Source organism: Lipophrys pholis, assembly GCF_963383615.2.
Source record: "Lipophrys pholis genome assembly, chromosome: 21".
Taxonomy (NCBI): Eukaryota; Metazoa; Chordata; class Actinopteri; order Blenniiformes; family Blenniidae; genus Lipophrys; species Lipophrys pholis.
Window position 1 is genome coordinate 12,962,666 of NC_137649.1, and position 18,908 is coordinate 12,981,573.

Genomic DNA, 18,908 nt, shown 5'->3' on the forward strand with positions numbered 1-18,908 from the left:
TTTTCAGTACCAGCAATATTTTTTTACGGCAATTACAAGTTAATGTTTTTCTATTGTGTAATTGCTTTTCTAATGAGTAGTTTTCATCACGACGAGAGGAGGCTTCTCTCTCTGTGTGCGATTCAAATTGTATGACACATATAATAACAGTCAAAAATGTGAAAAACCAGAGCCGTGTGCACAATTTAAATGTCTGAGGACCAACATTTGGAAACGTTTTCATTACTAAACGACAAAGTCGACTCTTCTTCTTTCTTTTTTTTTTAAGTCTTCGCAGCCAAAACTGTGGTATGTCGAATGCTCTTACTCCACAATTCACCGAGTGTGTCCAATGTTTCTTCTCCCTCTGTGGCATTTGCTTGAGCTCAAGACGTGTCTGCTACTTCAAGTGGTCAATACACATTACTCCGAAAGGATCTCTGAGCCCTGTATTATTAAACCAAAATGAGTGACCTGCTGTTACTGATGGTAATGGCAAGGCAAATCAATTTGGACTGAAATATTAGAGATGTGATAACTGGACGGTTAAATGCTTTTCCTATGATCACCTGCTACTGTGGACGCTGAGTGTTGGTCGAGTTCCTGGTACCTCACAGGAGGTCTAATTACGACTTATTGAAGCAGTTATACAGAAAAGGAGCCACCTGCTGTGTGGCCGCACATTATTAACAAAAGTAAAAACAATGAAGTGAAAGAGATGCAGTGAATCAGACGTTAACAAGACAATTCTCTTTACTCAGAGCTACATAATGTGATCTATTTTTAAATGAGAGATTTGGCCGGGTGATAATTTATTTTTTTTTAATAATAACTGAACTCAAAAGCTACATGAAGCCCTGCCACACAAACACAGCAAGGATAGACCACAGCAGAGAGGTCACAGTGGAGATGAAAAGTGACACAGTTGAAGTGAAGGTAACTGAAAAATAATTTTTGGAGCAAAACCATAATGAGACTTAAATAAAAAAAAAAAAAAAAAAAAAAAAAAAAAAAAAAAAATCAAACACATGGACAGTGTTTGCAGTCCACTAATGCTATGTTTTTTTTTACATAAACACTGTGTGCTACCTAGGTTCATGGGTAAGATCCAGTTCCCCCTACCCCTAACCCTAACCTGGATAAAGCGGGTTTAGAAGATAGATGGATTGAGTATCGATACCTAATACCTAACCCTAAAAATCAGGAGTGTGATTAAAATCCTACGTTCGACACACCAGTCAAGTGATAAGTGCAACTCTGCAGAGCAAAACTGGCGGGGATCAAAATCAAAATCTTCCTCATTACTAATTAATACTATTATACAATGCTCAGAGCAAAAATAGGTGAAGAGCTTGTCAGACAGAGCTCCATCTGAATGTTGTGAGTGGACAGATGGAGCAGACGCAGAGATGGAGGAGAGGCCAGTGCGGGTGGCAGCAACAGCAGGAAAAAACGAGAGGAGTCGGTCTATGTACGTACAGTTATATATATGCACAAGTGTCTGTGACTGAGACAACCCGAGACACACACACACACACACACACACACACACACACACACACACACACACACACACACACACACACACACACACACACACACACACACACACACACACACACACACACACACACACACACACACACACACACACACACACACACACACACACACACACACACACACACACACACACACACACACACAGACATATATATGCACATGCACCCTCTTCGTTTATGAACATCAATCTTGCACTTGTGTGAGCGCATGCCGGTTGGCTGTGTAGGTGCAGGTGAAACCATCTGCGCACGACTGTGTGTGTGTGTGTGTGTGTGTGTGTGTGTGTGTGTGTGTGTGTGTGTGTGTGTGTGTATCTGTGTGTGATGAATTAGTAATGGCAGCTGGTGGAGCGGTGTGATCCCTCAGCGATGGTGACAGCAGCTGTTAGTGGCGCTGTCTCCGCCCAGCCAGACTGACTGGGTCCTCTTCATCAAACACACCGGCTCATTAATGCTGCAGGGCCCGGTGCCGCACCGCACCGCCCCACCCGAGAACCCGGCAGCTCCGGAGCCGGTGGATGCATCCCCAGTTTCAGACTCACTGTGTGTGTGTGTGTGTGTGTGTGTGTGTGTGTGTGTGTGTGTGTGTGTGTGTGTGTGTGTGTGTGTGTGTGTGTGAGGCTGGAAGTATATGAGCATCCATCTAAGCCTCATTGGGTTTGTGTGTGTGTGGGTGTGTGTCTGACTCTTTCGACTGCATAGACAGTTTTACGATTCTGCATTTGCACGTCTGCTGATCTGTCATTTTTCCGTCTCCACTGCCGCATATGTGTGTGTGTGTGTGTGTATGTGTGTGTGTGCGACACTAAACCGCTGACAAACAACAAGGATCCTGCTTGTCAGATTTGACTGTTGGAGCCGTCTGCTATCACACCCCTCACCTGCTAAGCATGGAAGTGATGCTGACAGTTATGGATGCTGCAAATGAGACAAGCAAGTGTGAAAGATGTCCTCAAAAACGCATATGTGCATTTATTGGCGTGATGGAAAACATTGGCACGGATGCTCACAATATCGCTTGTGTCTACATGTGGGTGTGTAGACGATAGTGTGTGTGTGTGTGGGTGTGTGTGTGTGCCAGTTGGCAGAGCAGCGGGTGTGACTGTGGTTACCTGTAGGTAGGTGATTCTGTTCTGGACCAGATCCGACAGGTCTTTAGCTTCTTTCACTCTCCATTCACCAACTCCATCCGCCTGGCTGAGGTAGTACAAGTCTGTCATGATAGACCTGCAGACACACATCGTAAAAGGTCATTTTCTCTTCGCCTTTCGTCCATTCATCTTCCTTCTTGCTTTATCCAATTTGGAGTTAAAACTAAGTCCCAGCTGACTGTAGGTGAAGGTCAGTCTGGAGAGTTCACCAGGCCGAACACGCACATGAACAAAGTCACCATATCAAAGAACATGGACGTTTTTTCGGACCGTAAAAAGGAAGCTAAAACTAGATATTCAAGATATAATGAAATTAAACAACTTTTAAAAAAGCTGCGAAACAAAGAGCTTTGTAATAACCCCAAACCTGTTTACCACAATAAAACAATAAAATCGAACATCAAACAGAGCCAAACATATGAAATATCAGTAAAAAGTATGAAAGCCAAATGATAAAAGCGAGTTTTAAGAAGACATTTAAAGGATCAAACTGACTTTCCCTGCATGAGACCCTCTGGTAATAAGCCCCACAACAGCGGAGTCATGATCACCCTCAGTGACGAGTTGAGATCTTGGTAAAGCAACTGGAGGAGTGCAGGCAGCAAGTTAAAAGTACAGTACACTTAAATAGGAAGGAGCCTGAACGTTTAAGGATTTAAACAAGCAGGAACATCCTGAAATCGATAGTGAAACTCACAGGGAGTGCAGCAAGGATGTGGATGTGCAGTGTGGTCAGTTCTTGCGTAAAAGGCAACTAGAGGTGTATTTTAGCTCAGTTGTATGTACTCATGCAAAAAAAAATAAAAAATAAAAAAATGAATTACAGTAATCTGATGATGATCTAATCATGATATGAAAGCATAAATGATCTTTTCCAAATCATAATGAACAAAACATTATGAAGATTCCTCCCAAAAGCTTCAGGTATAACAGGACACAATAGAACAGGAAGGATCAGCATTTCAAAATCACACCATTTAGAAAAACTTCCAAAATTGAAAAAATGAGGCAGCTGTGGCTGGGTGGGTGGAGCAGGTTGTTGTCCACTCCTTTCACCGGCAGTTCGACCCCCAACTTGACCGCAAGAATTTATAAGCACCTCGCGATTGTGAGAATGAGTATGTGAATGGCACCCCACACAGAAAAACGCTATACCAATTATAATTAATAATAATTAGAATAGAACTATAATAACAATAATTCAGAATGAAGTCAATTTACAACAAATGATGAAAAGGTTGTGTGTGATTTGTTAGATTTGTACAAAAAGCCATAGCTTCTCTATACGAGGCTGTTACCCTTTACTGTAACCTGTAAATGCTTAGTATTCTATTCTGTTGCATTCTATTCTATTCTATTCTATTAAAACAAGTCCTCTCTAAATCTCATTTTGCTCTGTTTCGAACACCAGCATTCAGATACATCTGAGAGTGGATACCACTTTTTTTTTTTTATTGGTACTATCAACTGCTAAATTATCTGTTGAGGGTGTGCTTTATATTTCACCTATTCTAAACTGGGATTACCTGAACTGACCCTGAGTTTGAAGGAGCTGTATGGAAGATGGACTTCTAAATCTCACGCACTGTATAATCAGCAGCTATTACTGGAACAAATGTCTGAAGACACTCATAATATAGGCAGTGGAGCGTATGTATTAATAGGTATTATAAGTACGCTTTTACAAGACACTGCTGTCCCCAGAAACCAGGCACTTCTAAGGTCACAGTGACTGAGGTCATTGGCCCTAAAGTTCCGTGCATTTTTATTTTGTAGGCGCATGCACACGAGTGCCAAGTCTGCAGAAATGACTTGGAGGCGTCCTGGAAATATCACACTAATGAGAATAAGAAGGACATATGGACCAACAATCTGAAGACACAATGTCTTTAACTGTCCCCAGCGGGCGCACATGAAAACATATGTTTGTATATCCTCAACACATCAACACCTCACTCATGCTTTGCTGTCGGAACCGTTTTATTCCCACAGCAGCTTTTCAGAACATATAAGACAGATTGTGTAAATGGTTCATGGTTGTTAGGCAAATAAAAGCACATAGCAAGCGTTTGATAACACAAACGTTACCAAAAACTGTCGACAGCTTTTCGGCCATATTGAGGCTGATGTGTCACACGCAGTGACAGAAACAAACAAACAAACACTTCAGTTATAATGCTGCTTTCTGATTTTTAATCATTTAACAGGTTTGGGGAACGTTTTAGTACTTTTCCTTCATGTCTGATCTGAAATTTCTAAATCCCACACCTTTGAATTAATTACACAATCAAAGCTGCTGTAAATCAATGAGCAGGGGAGCGTGCAAATAAAATAAAAAAAAGTACGCAAAACGTTTTTCCTTTCACAAATAATTTTCTGAAAATGTCAGGGAACCGCTACAGGTGGGGGGGGGGGGGGCCGAAGAGCCACATGTGGCCCCGGAGCAGCAGGCTGCAAACCTTTGCTCTGAGCCAACACAACACAAACCTTAAGACTGCATGATTTTAACATATTTTTTTGTGTAGTGAGAGGGGTTTGTGAACGACGCTGTTGGAAGGATTTTTTTTACCTGCAATAAAATGCCACTATAACAGTGGCTCGAATCTCCGGTTCATTTCATTTGTTTGTCTCCTGAAGACGTTGCTGAATATGTAGCTGATGTTGTTATTCCTCTGTATCGGTGTTTGTCGTCGTGGTCGTCACGTCAGATTCGGTGGAGGAAGACATTATGGAGTCAAACTTACTGTCATACCCACACTTACGAAATCCTCCTGCACAGTGCAGCAGATAATAGGCTTTTAGAAGAAGCTTTAAGGCTGCGTGACGACACTATAATGCACACTCTACATAACCTAGCTCTTACAATTACCCTCCCTCCTTATTTACACCTTTTCGCTTTCTTATTGCGTTGTCTATTTAATAATCCATTTGTTTACTTCCCTTTCTTAATGCAACACAGGCATCAATTAGTTTAAAACACTGCATAATGGTGCCATAAAACTGAAATTAAGTGGGGGGGGGGGGGGGGGGGGGGAAACGTGTTCCGAACAATTGTCGGGGTGAGATAATGCAACTTTACAGTGGCCAAATGTGAGTGACCCGACGAAGACAATCCCCTCGCAAATCATGTTAACAACGTGCCGTGTTTTCAGCATTACTGAGGCTCTCCATCCTCTCTTAAGATCTATAGAGGAAGAAAAGTTGTTTCCGTGATGCTGACTGACAACAACAGTGGCTTTCTGGTTACTGAGCCGTTTTTTGGATTAAGTCTGCCATCTGCATTCGACTGACAGCGAATCTGTGTAAGTGTCAGACACTTGCCTAAAATCGTGACCATCCACTCAAAAACATGCCTGAGGGCTCTGATATCCGCAGCTCAGGGGCAGACGCAAAACACATCACACACTTTCACGCGCACACACACACACACACACACACGGATACACACACACACTTATGCAAGCTTAATTTATTACTCACTTATTTGACCCAAATCAGTCACATCCTGTGTGACTGAGAGGTCTTATACACATATTCAGCAGCGCATGCAAAGACACACAAAAACTCACAGACAAAACGATTGAAACGTCCCATTGCCAGAGTGTGGCACGGTGCACGGCGCCTTTTCCCGCTAACTGAGACAGCATCATTACTCATTGTCCCCTTTTGAAGCCGAAACCAGAGCGCGTGAATGGATGTCAACCTCTCGTCTATAGTCGCGCACATGGGAGCCATCACCGGCCCTCTGTGGGAAGCAAAAGCAAACCTGGCTGGCCGCAATACTTAACAAGGAAGAATCAACAGACAAGCCCTGAGGGATCTGGCAGCGAGACAAGGGAACACCACGCTGACATGAAGTCCTGCATATGTATTAAGGGAGTGTGTGTGTGAGTATGTGTGTGTGTGTATGTGTGTGTGTGTGTGTGTGTGGTCGTTTGCAGTTTAGAAGCATGTGGGCTTCCCCCCAAAGCCTCTGATTGGCTCAGACGGGACGTTGAACCAGCGGCTACAACACTTTCACTGCTGATGCTGCACCAAAAGGAAAGCAATTACAAGGATTCAGGCTTGGATTACAAGGTCAGGTGAAACAAAGGAAAGATGAAAGGGAGGGAAGACAAAAAGCACGGTCCTAAAGACTCAAAGTGTAGTGCTACGTGACATAATAAGGATTAATGACACAATGCACCAGAATTACTATCGACTCTATTCTCGGTTTTTAATTTTCAGTAAAGGGTTGAATCAGACTGGGGATTTCTTGAAGCATGGTTATATATAGCTCGAGTTACGAGTTGCACATGTTTGCAGCATGCACTCAGTGGCACTACTCACAAATCAGTCTGTCAAGCATGTAGTAATTATGTCAACAGTCATCATACGAACTACCAGATGTGCTCTGCCCCCAAAATTCATATTTCATTCTTTTAAGTGCTTGGAGTAAATCAGCGTCAGATCAGTGCCGGAGTTAGAAAAAAACCACATCTCCTTTTTTCTGCTGCTTCTGTTCGATCTCTATCAGCCCGTGCCGCAACGATCGGATGTTTAAAATTTGAGCCTTTTCTCAAGGAAGTCCAGTATTTTTCACTTTGAAAAAATTGCGATATTTTTTTTGTTTCAGTAGTTTACAGTGCGACTAAGATCAAAGATAAGTCAGGATGTTGTATATTTATGGACGCTCATTACTAAAAAAAAGTGGTACTAGTACTGTGACACATCGCTTTGTAGATGCACACGAATTTATTTGCTTTATTTCATGCTGCAGATCTCTGCACTTAGAGCTGCTGGTTCCTGTCAGATCATTGTGAACTTTCACTGAGAACTTCCTCTCAGCTATTAATAAAACTTTGTGAAAGCTCTTCATATTGTATTGATCATTTTCATTTCTCCATTTTTTTATTAAATGTGCTACATTTTTAATTTTTTTTTAAATCTGAATATTTTCCAGACAAGGACCTCACGCCCTGCCTGAGCAGAATTTAAATGAAGGGGAAGTGATTTATTTAAGTCAAACATTTCACCGCTCTTACTGTCTGAACTCCTATCTCGTGCTGACTTCCTCGGCCTTTCGCCTGCGGCTCGGATTGAGAAATGTGCCGGTGGGTTTAGAGGGAAACTGAACGCGTACGTGACAATACAGTGAACATGCATGCTTATGTGTTCGGGGTGAGGATCCGGGGCTCTGGAAAGCTTCTTAAGCAGCGTTGCTAAGACAATGGGCCCTGAAAGGCACTTCAGAAGGATTACAATGGAGCCACTTGCCTGTGTGACACCAGGCTCTGCTTTCATTCAGCTGTCTGGAAAACTGCCATCCAGACGATACAGAAGGTGTGTCTGTGAACTTTGCCCTTTGTTCTTCTGAGTGAGTGCTGCTTTCGAGTCACATCTGAATAGAGAGCTGTGTCATATACAAATATGACATATACAACATATACCAATTCTGAACAAAATGCCCTCCAATAAGCTGTAATAACAATTGCTCTATGGCCGGGATCAATGACTAATCAAACTAAAACTCAATGCAGGCTAACGGAAATTTAAACGTACATTTTCAAGATATAACTTTTTATTCTCTCTTTGCGGCCCGGGACCAAATGATCCGCTATCGGTCAGCAGCCCGGTGGTTGGGGACCACTGACATCGATGGGCCTTTTGATCATAGTGTCTATTAATATTTGATATTAAAGATTATCAAAATGACATCAAATCATTTTTGAGCTTTGGTTACTAAACGATCACCGTTTAGATTTGAGCACACATGCAACAGTTATCTAACTATGATTAACGCTATGTCCTCAACTGAATTAAACAATTTCTATAGGCTAAACCTAAAACAGATACAGATGACGTAGTAATATACCAATTAATAACATTTTCCATGTTCTTGAGGACAAACCACTGCAATAACAGAACGCTGTATTTTGGATTGGACCAACTTAATCGAACATGATGACGACGACGAAACGGAAAAAAGTCCAAAGATTTAAGTCCAGGAAGCACAAACACACCACATACGACATCGACTCCTTTCAGGAATAATCACATCCACCAGAGGCGCCATGCTCTCCCTGTAGTTTGTTTGCTTCTGTTTCAGAAACTCCTCCTCTTTCTGAACCTCTGTTCAAACTCTTTGCTGCTTGTGGATCTCAACACCTGTTACCAAAGCTTTTATCGACCTCGACTTTTGAAATTAGAAACCAGGTGGTTGGGTCCTGTACCATGTCGGCCTGAAAACTCTCAGACCTGTGAGGCTGATGCTTCTTCACTCCAACCTACTGTATGTGTTTTTCTACTAAAATAAGTATCAGCTTTAAACTCCACTTATCAGGATTTCTTGCAAAAATGTACAAGGTTTAGCGCATGTTGGCTAAAGAAAACATACACACACACAATTATATTAGCAGATAAGAGAAATGTGTGCTTTTTTTAATTTATTTTTTAAACTTAAATCATATTTGTCTATTATACTTGAGTGGAAGATATAGCACAAGCAAAGAACCTGGTTTTATGTTGAACGATTCAGTTCAGAATCATTTATTCACTATACCTATGAAACATGGCGTTTGGCTCCAACTGCTCAAGCTATTACAATCCATGAAAGCAGAAGGTTCTCAAAGGGAAGGAGGATGAGTCCGACCTACACACCATGAACCATGTTGTGCCCCAGAGACTTCCAGCCAAGTAGTAATCTCTGGTTGATTGCAGGACTTTGTAATATTTCTTTTACATTGGAGGACAATATTGTTAGAGAGCTGGGTTCCATAAAAAGCACAACTCTTCTTACGCTAGTTATATATTATTATTCTAAATACATGGTTGGTCTTCATATTTAGTTTGCAATGGTTATACCTTCCACTAGATCATATAATATGACTACTTATCATTTTCAGTATTACTTTGCGATGGCTCCGAATGTGAAGGGAAAAAAAACCTATACTCACTATAATGTGAATTATTTTGGTCTGTGAAAGGAAATTTCAGGAGACCTGAGCTTCTGCAAATGCATCATAGACCCTAACCAGTGTATTTATTGTTTTATTTCATATCTCCTCATGATGCCTCAAGAATTGAGTCTTGATTTTCTTGGCAGTGATCATCAGAAGTGTTACGATTCATGCAACAGGAACCAAACAAACCCGTTTTTTAACCTGGACCCAAGGCGACAAACTGTGAAGAGGTTGGATCACATGTATGCAGGCCCACCTCTCCTGGTGTCCGAGGTCCTGCAGGAGTGTGTCAGCGTATTTCTGCCTCTCGCCGGCCTCGACGTTGGCCAATTTCTTCACCTCGCTGCGAACAAAGTACCAGAACTCCTTGACGCCGTTCTCCACCCTCCTCCGCATCTCCTCCTGAGTGGGCCCGGGACCTGCGGGGGGGAAGAGTCGAGTAAGAGCGAACAGCGAAAAACTTCCAACGGCTTACAAAACATAACAAAAGATACTCAGCCGGTGTGACATTTGAGGCACAGGTATGATCTAAAACAAAGAATCAATGACGCCGACTTCAAAGCCTCTCCGTGGGAATACAGCCAGAGGAAACGAGGTGAGGAAGAATGTTTGGAGGTCTTCGAGACTGTCTGAGCATCAGATTATGTGAGTGTAAACATCCTTCTGGCACAAAGCGTGGAGTCAGAATATAACCATTAAAATGTTCTTCTTTCATGCGCTGTCCCTGGGTGTTACTTTGACCTCATTAAGAACACTTGATCACTGTTTTTCTGCATTATGGCTCTCTCTCTCTCCCTCTCTCTCTTTCTCTCGCACTCATGTTTTTTCGCTAACAGGAAGGAAGTGTACCCTTCCCGCAACAAACAATGTGGAGTAACCCACATGGATACCGCTGCTCTGGTTTCTGTGGAGATAAACCAACGAAAAAAAAAAAAAAAGAAAAAAAAAAAAAGAAAAAAAAAATCGACATTACGGGAAGGACAGCCTCAAGCAGGAGAAGAAGTTGGCGGCGGAGAGGGAACGCTCGTTTTTACCTTTCCATCTCACTCCCTCCAAACGTCCTCCCTTAAGGAAAAAAAGCTGGAGGGTATTTTTAACTTTTTCTCTCCCTGCGGCAAGATGGAGAGGCTGACCCTTCGCTGCCCTCCACGCTCGCATGCCCTCTTTTATTTTCTCTCAATCTCTCTTTATTTCTCTCCTCTCAATCCACCATTGTACCACTGGGGTATTCACATCACTTAGACTTCATTCATAACATTTCCCTGCCCTACCTGACAGTTTTCCTGCCCCACTGACCACTGCTTAGAGAAGCGAGTGCAAACGTAACCCCTGCCCATCTGATGATGTGGCCTCGCCATCATTGCAGCTGATCCACAGCAGCTTTAATGCCGGAGCAGACTGAGAATTTCGCCACGGGAAAGAAAGTTCACAGCTGCACTCTTTCATTTAACAGTCAGCCCGAGCACCTTTAAAATCAATTCTTTCATATTTCTAAGCTCCGCGCCCAATTGTTTCAGGCGGCCTTTTGGGCGGCCCTGCCCCGCTTACCGTCTCCAGTGAGTTTTTGGAAGCTGTAGATCTTCTGTTTGGCTCTGGTTAGCTGATCCTCCAGGGAGCGCAGCCTCCCCGCTGCCAAGGACCCAGCGTCCGCCTGACCTTCTGGTATCCTGAGGCACACGAGAGGAAGACGAGACGCGTGAGCATGAGCCCAGTAGTGTGTAGAAATGTACCTACCAACTTGACGACAATATAAGCCTGTAAAACTGTGTGCCAGTAAACATTAAAGCTTCAATGTGATAAACACGATCTCCTGGAAATGCAAACTGCTGCCTCGATGATTCATTTTCGATCATACAGGTGCAGCTCAAATCATTTTAATTTGACTTTACATCATCAGCAACACATTTCACATCTAATTATCAGTCCATAGTAATATTTTTTTTCCAACTTATTATTTAGAGGAGGCAAAACACTTATTCTCTTGTTATAAAGTCATGTAAATCAAAAATACAAGATGTTTTAGGTCACGATTACCACAATTAAATAAAAAATATACTCAAGATTTTTTTTAGTTTATATGTGAGACTCAGAAGAAAAAAAAAACAATCAACTTTTCAGTGACAGTCAATTTTATTAAGTTACAAAAGCAAAGAACTGAAAGTGAAGAGTATGGAGACATATGATGCTCCTTCAACGTTTCCAAAAACAAAGCTAATGGAGACAGATTGCACACATATAGAGCGCAACAGTAAAGACGACTAAAACAATGAATAAAATATGAGAAAGGATGCTTGCTTCTTCCAAATTGGTTTAAAAAAAAAGATAAAGTTGTTAATTAAACTAAAAATAAATAAGAGTTGGTGTGAGTGTCAGCTATAACTGAAATCTATTTAGCGTTTACCAAAATCAAATATGCAAAAAAAAACTACATTTGAAACCTTTTCTATATCTCTTTGGGGGCACACACCACAAACTTGGCTGTTTTTACAGTTTCCTCATTATTTTCCATCTGAAAAGAGATGATGGATGTTCTGCAAATACTGTGAAACTAATTTTTCACTACTGACTGGAATCGAATAAATTTGTCCAGAAGTGCTGCAGGTCATACACACACACACACACACACACACACACACATGCAGAACGAAGCTCTCCAAGACACGGGGAGTCAGTAGTCATTAATGGCGTCAGGGAGTTCGACGAAGCGGTGAGGATGTTTATCATCCAACAGCCACTAGTTAGCGCGAGGTGAACTGTGTCTTGCCGGGGTAACTCCATTTTCATTTCTTCACTTGCGAGTAGCAGGAGCAGCCGAGCTGTGAAGGCTGGCAGCTTGTGCTGTTTACTGCTGAAAATTCAACTTCATTCTGCTCAGAAAACCACAGAGCAGCATCCCGGAGCCCCGTTCCGCTGTATTTATTCTGAGTTCAGGATTATGTGCACAGGACTAAATCACTTTCTGTGTTTGTTTAGTCCAACCTATGGAGCCACAAAGTACAGCCTGGCCAGACTGTAAATTGGAGAAAAATCTGGGGGTCCGATCATGGCGAAAGCATGAATCAACAAAATCATGGTATAAAGACAACATTGAGGGGAGGTTTTTCTTCCACAGTCCTAACACATGTTAGAGTGCAACTAGTCAGAGTGAGTGCGATTGTGTCTTTGTGTTACACTGGGTTGGATGAGGCAATATAGAAGACAGCTGAATGGATGTATGGGGGGGGGGGGGGGCGACAGGATATATATATTATTCTTGACTGTTAATGCTGTAATGTGACGCTCACTTTGGAAGGCATTATAACTCCATAATACACCAAATCTGATTTCACAGGGCTCATAACATACTCTGATATAATTAACTTGCCATTTGAAAATCAAAGCTTTTCATGTGCAGTGAACTGATTATACACAAACTATTCCTCTGTGCTTTGACAATTTATTAGAAGCCATTGTGGAAATTCCCTCTGATTACTGCACATAGTGTGTGTGCTGCGTTATGGTTGCAGGGGCGGGGGGTCTCCTGCTTGGATTTAGATGTGGAAAATGGCATCAAAAGAGGTTCATTGTTCAGTAAAACATGTACTGAGATGGCACACAATGAACTGAAAGCTAAAAAAAATGATTCAGGCTTTTGAGGTTTAACTTTTGATTTTTGGTTTCTGGAGCTCTTTTGGGATTTTTCTAAATAAAGTTATGATGCTTAAGCGAAAAATGTGTGGCAAAAAGCATAATGGAGTTGTTGGGATATTGCAAGTTTGATCCGTTTTATGTACCGTAAAAGAGTGCATACATGTAGAGCGATCAACTGCATGCTTTCAGTGTTTTGGTTAATTATCTCCTACTAATAAATGCAAAGCGATACATTTGCATTTTCCCAGCTCAATGTCGGTGAACTATGAACAACTGCATCAGCATGCATGCAATAAAAACACGAATGAGCACCCCGGAAGACTCAGGAGCACAGAGTTCAAATCAGCCGGGGAAAAAACCCCCCAAAAAAACAATTCCTCTCACTTCACACAAATCAATCCCTCCACATTAAAGTATCAAAAATTTAATATGTTCGAATCCACAGGGGCATTAGTGAAGTGCTGCAAAGGCCATGTTAATGAGTCATCAAGGCATGCAAACTCAATTTGCTCTCTGAGCAAGGAACATCAGTTGCTGGCAGGCATAAAGATGAGACTTTTAAAGTTGCAACAGCTTGTCTTGCTGCGCAACTCCCCCTTCAGTGTTCAAACCCTAGTCCCTGAGAAACCCCCGGCCTCCCACTTCACTGAGCACTAACTGAGCAATGTGCTTCAAAGCCTCGGAAACCGAGCAGAAAAAAAAAAGAAATAAGAGGATCTCCTCATTTTTACATTATGTAATTGTGCAATGGACAAAGATAAACTTCTGTACATCTTTTGAGACATCTTAGATATTTATATGCACTCCCTAATTACATGCTTTTCCATTTCTGGTGAAACCTGTGACGAACCTATTACAGCTGCCAGACACAGATCTTTTGAAATGAGACCCCGGTGAATTTTCTCTGCAGCTATCCACTTTATTATCTCACAGCAAAGTCTCTTCAAACTGCATTCAACAAGCCATCCCAGGAGGTCACACCTTAACTTGCTTGTTACATTATTGTACAGAAAGTAGGACTATAGGTGATTTCCTTTCCCAGGAGATTTAAGAAGTTTCAACTCTAAACATAACACAAAATCTCCTTGAAGAAGAAGGAAAAAATAGGCCAAGCAAGCACAGACTAATGAGCAGGGATGTGATATAAAGGTTAGCGAGTATGCTCAAATAAGACATAAACCACCACTGCAGCTGTTAGTGAAGGCAAAATACAGGCATTTCCCACCAAGACATGTCGATATTAAATATATCCAAACACTCAGCGGTATCAAAACCCCCAGACACACACACACGGGAAAGAGGCAAACACAGCACACAAACACAAACGATCCCCAATGATATCTCTGGAGGACCTGCAGCCGAGACGAGACGAGGCAGCTGGATTCAACAGCGTCTTAATCAAACGATACAGGAGAAGTAACAGATGAGGAAAACTCTGAATCAGGGGAAGCGGGGTGCAGCGGTGGGGTGGGTATGTGTGTGTTGGTAACTGCAGAATGAAAGACAAGCTATGAAAGCAGGGGGGGGGGTTAGCCCTATTGGCGCTGAGCAGTGAGCCGGAAAGCAGGTGAGGTTCAGCCTGCAACCCAGTTTCCTCTGAAAAGCTGCCCCAGCTGTCGCGGGCGCTGGCTCCCACCCATGCAGTGGGTAAGCATGGAGTTCACAGGATGATCAGAGTGGGGCGGAGAAGTTTGAACAGTGGGGGCATGGGGGGCACGGCAGGGCACACGGATATTCCAGGGTAACATTTAATATACTCAGCTTGACTTCAAAAGAAAACCTGTACGTGCTGACCTGTAAAACCCATATATATATATATATATATATATATATATATATATATATATATATATATATATATGGAGGGAGATGTGAGGTATTCTGGGAGGTGAAGAAAAGAGAAGGTTACACAAACCTACACACCAGAGTGAGGTTTTTTTTTAGGTACATTTCTGTAATCCAATGTGATCCAGTACAGCAATAATAGATTACTCATTTCATGTGCTGATATTTTAAGTTGCTTGTACGTTCAATTTGAGGTTGTAGTCTGCAGTGATGTTATCCATATTTATTTGGTAGATGTTTAAATTATTTCACCATCAATCAAATGAGCAGAACACTGAAAATACTCAAAGGGCTTGAATACATAGCAGCAGTTTGAGGCGAGTTGGTCTATAAATTAGGGAGGAGCATGTATGGGTAAAAGGAAGCACGGTAGGGAGGTGATCCGTGCTCTTGCCCCTGGTTCGAGGTCATAAAGTCCCTATAAATTACACGCATATGTTAATTAAGTGTTTATGTCTGGCCAGTGGTGGACTGTCCAGGATGTCGTGTCTTGATCCATAGACAGCCGGGATTAGATGACCCTGAAATAGATAATGCATTATAGAAAACAAACGTATGTATGAGTGTATGTGAGATTGCTGCACGGCGCATTAAAAAACTGGACCTGACACGCTCGAATCTTTCCTGGGAACTCACTGATTTCAACCACTTGACTCAGATAAGTCAAGCTGATAAACCACAGGAATGCAGCAGAACGGAAAGGCGAGTGAACAATACAAATGTGTGGCGGCGCGATGAAAACCATCTAATACTGTTCAACATCAATGCGGTTTTATAGTTAAATGATTTGATGAGAACAACACTATCCCTCATATGTTAATTGAGCATATTTTATTAAAAGTGTACCACCAATCTCATCTCAGTGGCTTTATTTAACCCCTTGGAACTAATCAGTTTTCCTTCCTGTCGCTATGGCCATGCTAAATGCACTGACTCAAACACCATGATTCCCAGTAAACTGATTGTGAATGCTGCATTTTTGCCTCGCATGCTGCAACGCTTTGGTGCCTTCGGCTCGGAGCCCTACTTGACAGAGATGTCCCAATCACAGACAGCCCCAACAAGCAGGGCAGTGTGTGTGTGTGTGTGTGTGTCTTGTGTGTGTGCGTGCGCGCGCAGGGCAGGATCAGCTCGGCGGAACTGTGCTGGACTTATACAATCACTGAAAGAAGTAATCTTACCATTATTGTTTCACACACAAGAAGATCACAGCGTTGTCCCATTAAACTATTTCTATAAGGATTAGAGGATGAAAGAGACGTGACAATCTGTACAAAAAGTAAAGCTACCGTCACACTGATTACATTGTCCTCAATTACAAGTACCTTTAAACATACTGTAGTAAAAGTACAGTTGTGGGGGGGGGGGGGGGGGGGGGGGGGGGGTCTTCAGTTACACTGGCCGTCTTTATGTTCCCCTTCGCTGTGAATCTTTTGTGAGTTTCTTTCTCTTCTCCTCCTGCCCGTCAGCTCTTTCTCCAACATCTTAATAAATTCACTCTCTCTCCTCAGCAGCTAAAAAAAAGTACAAAGTGAATTTCAAAAAAAAAAAAAAATCAAAGAAGCTACAAAGCGTTAGTTACTTTAAAACCACAGTTAATTGCCCTGTCAATAGAAGGGACGTGACTTCGTTTACCTGGGGAAATATAGCCATGTTCTAAGGGAACTAAAGAAATAAAAACACTTGAATTGTTTTGCAAAAAACAGCAGGTATAAAGCAGAAATGTTGTAATTATTAGATAAAATGCAGAAAAGGCTGTTTGAATGTAGATTTAAAATGTAGTGACTTAGGATTTAAAGGGCAGATTCTACCTACAGTAAGTACGAGTGGAAACACATTCCTTGAAAATACTCATAAAGTACCCAGAAAATACTACTAAATCACAGAAACGTAAGTATTTATAATTTGTTTCTTTGATCCGCTGTAAAGATGCACTGAAGTTCTTATCATGCCATCGGTATAAACTGATTGTGACCCCTTATTATATGAACCCAAATTATATGTCGAAATATGAAATAATCATTTCAGCCACAATCTAAACTTTAATTATGCCTCAAGCATAAATTTGGCTCACAAAGCTTACCCTGAAATTGCTTGAACTTGTGTGTACACACAACAGTATTGTATTTCATGTCAATATCTGACACAAGGCCGGACACAATGTCAAACCTGTACTGCATGATCGACACAATCAGTTTAGATACTGTGATTAGTATCCGACTAAAAAGAGTTAGAAAGTAATAGCAAATAAGGCAAATAAACCCAAAAGTGTGAATTCCAAAAGTTCCTAAGAAACTTAAGAAACACGAGGATACAAAGAAGGTGAGCAGTAGAGTGCTAATGGTTAATGAACCAAACTGTAACAAGGCAATTTTGCTGAGTTATAGAATTCACTTTGTCTCAATATTGCCCTCTTATCTATCTGTCGTTCATCTGGGCCACAATGTACTGCCTATGCAAATGACTCTCTGCCTCTGCTTTAAGTTGCAAGGTACATTCGGGGTCCATCAATAAAGTGTTAAAAAAAAATCAAAACAAAGTGTATTTTATCGCCCAGGTTTTGCTGGTATTGTAAAACGGAAAACAACTCATCGCATTGGCGCTGAGGTGGCCAGAAATAACATATAAACCAGATTAGGGCAATGACTGTGGTCTGTGTAACGCTTCTCATCCCCTCAATCCTCATTTTTCATTTCCTTCTTGCTGCTTTTTACTTAGTGCAGGCCTTGCACCATCCATCATGCTCCCATCCTCCTCGGCTGCTCTGCATCGCCCCCTCCTCCGCCCGCGTCCCACCGCCGGCATGCCTGTGGGATCGATCAGGTCCTCATCGCTCAGCCCGGCTGTCACTCTCACCCCGCGCTCTCGCCGATGTCACACCATCAGGCTGGCGCGTGTCATTGTCTCCACAGGAGCGGTGGCTTCTTGCCCGAGGTGAGCGACAGCTGCAGAGAGGGCGGAGCCAGACAGAGTGAGCAACTCGACCCCGCGCTCACCTCTCATTAATGCTTCTGGGCGATTGGTAGGTTGGCATACCGCCTGTCACTCAATTCACTTAGGATCAGCTTGCATATCCAAATCACCAGACTCGACCTGTAGGCTGGCCAGGTGATACCCTGTTGATTCCAACTGTTGATTGATAGATGAATTACAAGTGCTCTCTAAAATGATTGACATTTCACCTAAATGTTGATGAACACAACAATATAGTCACTACAAATCCTTTGATTTGTTATCAAGAAGATCAATATTATGAGTCCACCTTTCAATAACCCTCTGTCATGAAGCTGATAAGACAATAAATTCATATACTGTACCTTCAGGTATGAATTGATCTAGTGCTCCAGTGCTCTGCTGACACTAACCAGGTCCATTCATCTGTCCATACATCTTCTATAACACTTAATCCAACTATGGGTAAATGCATTCATCGCTAGGCAAACAGCGATACGGACACAATGATATCTATGAACGTATTAGTTTTAGCATTTAACCTCAAACACACGTTGTGGACTGTGGAAGAAGACCACGGTACTGTTAAAACACAATCACACACAGGGAGTACATGCAAACTCTGCACCAACCCACAAAAGCCCAGACTTGAAGTGGGGATATTCTAGCTATGCGACACGAATGCTAACCACTACGGCACCGTGCAGCCCTTTAAAATCTACCGAGAACTATAAACTGAGTTACAATGCAGAAGCTTTCTATGGAGTATGAAATCAACACAATATGCAGTAATGTCACTTTTATGGGTTTAAATCTGTATGAGATGTCTGGTATGAAAAATAAATGCG

The 18,908-nt window shown here is 42.1% G+C and overlaps 1 protein-coding gene across 1 annotated transcript in view; it reads right to left on the reverse strand.

Moving 5' to 3' along the window:
- Positions 1-18,908, reverse strand: part of fut8b (fucosyltransferase 8b (alpha (1,6) fucosyltransferase)) — a 104,445-nt gene that overhangs the window by 24,257 nt on the left and 61,280 nt on the right. Inside the window, exons 3-5 of the mRNA XM_080491015.1 lie at positions 11,182-11,300; positions 9,890-10,052; positions 2,654-2,768 (exon numbers count right to left, since the gene is read on the reverse strand). Coding sequence (XP_080347141.1) covers positions 2,654-2,768; positions 9,890-10,052; positions 11,182-11,300 — 397 coding nt within the window. The remainder of the gene's footprint in view (positions 1-2,653; positions 2,769-9,889; positions 10,053-11,181; positions 11,301-18,908) is intronic.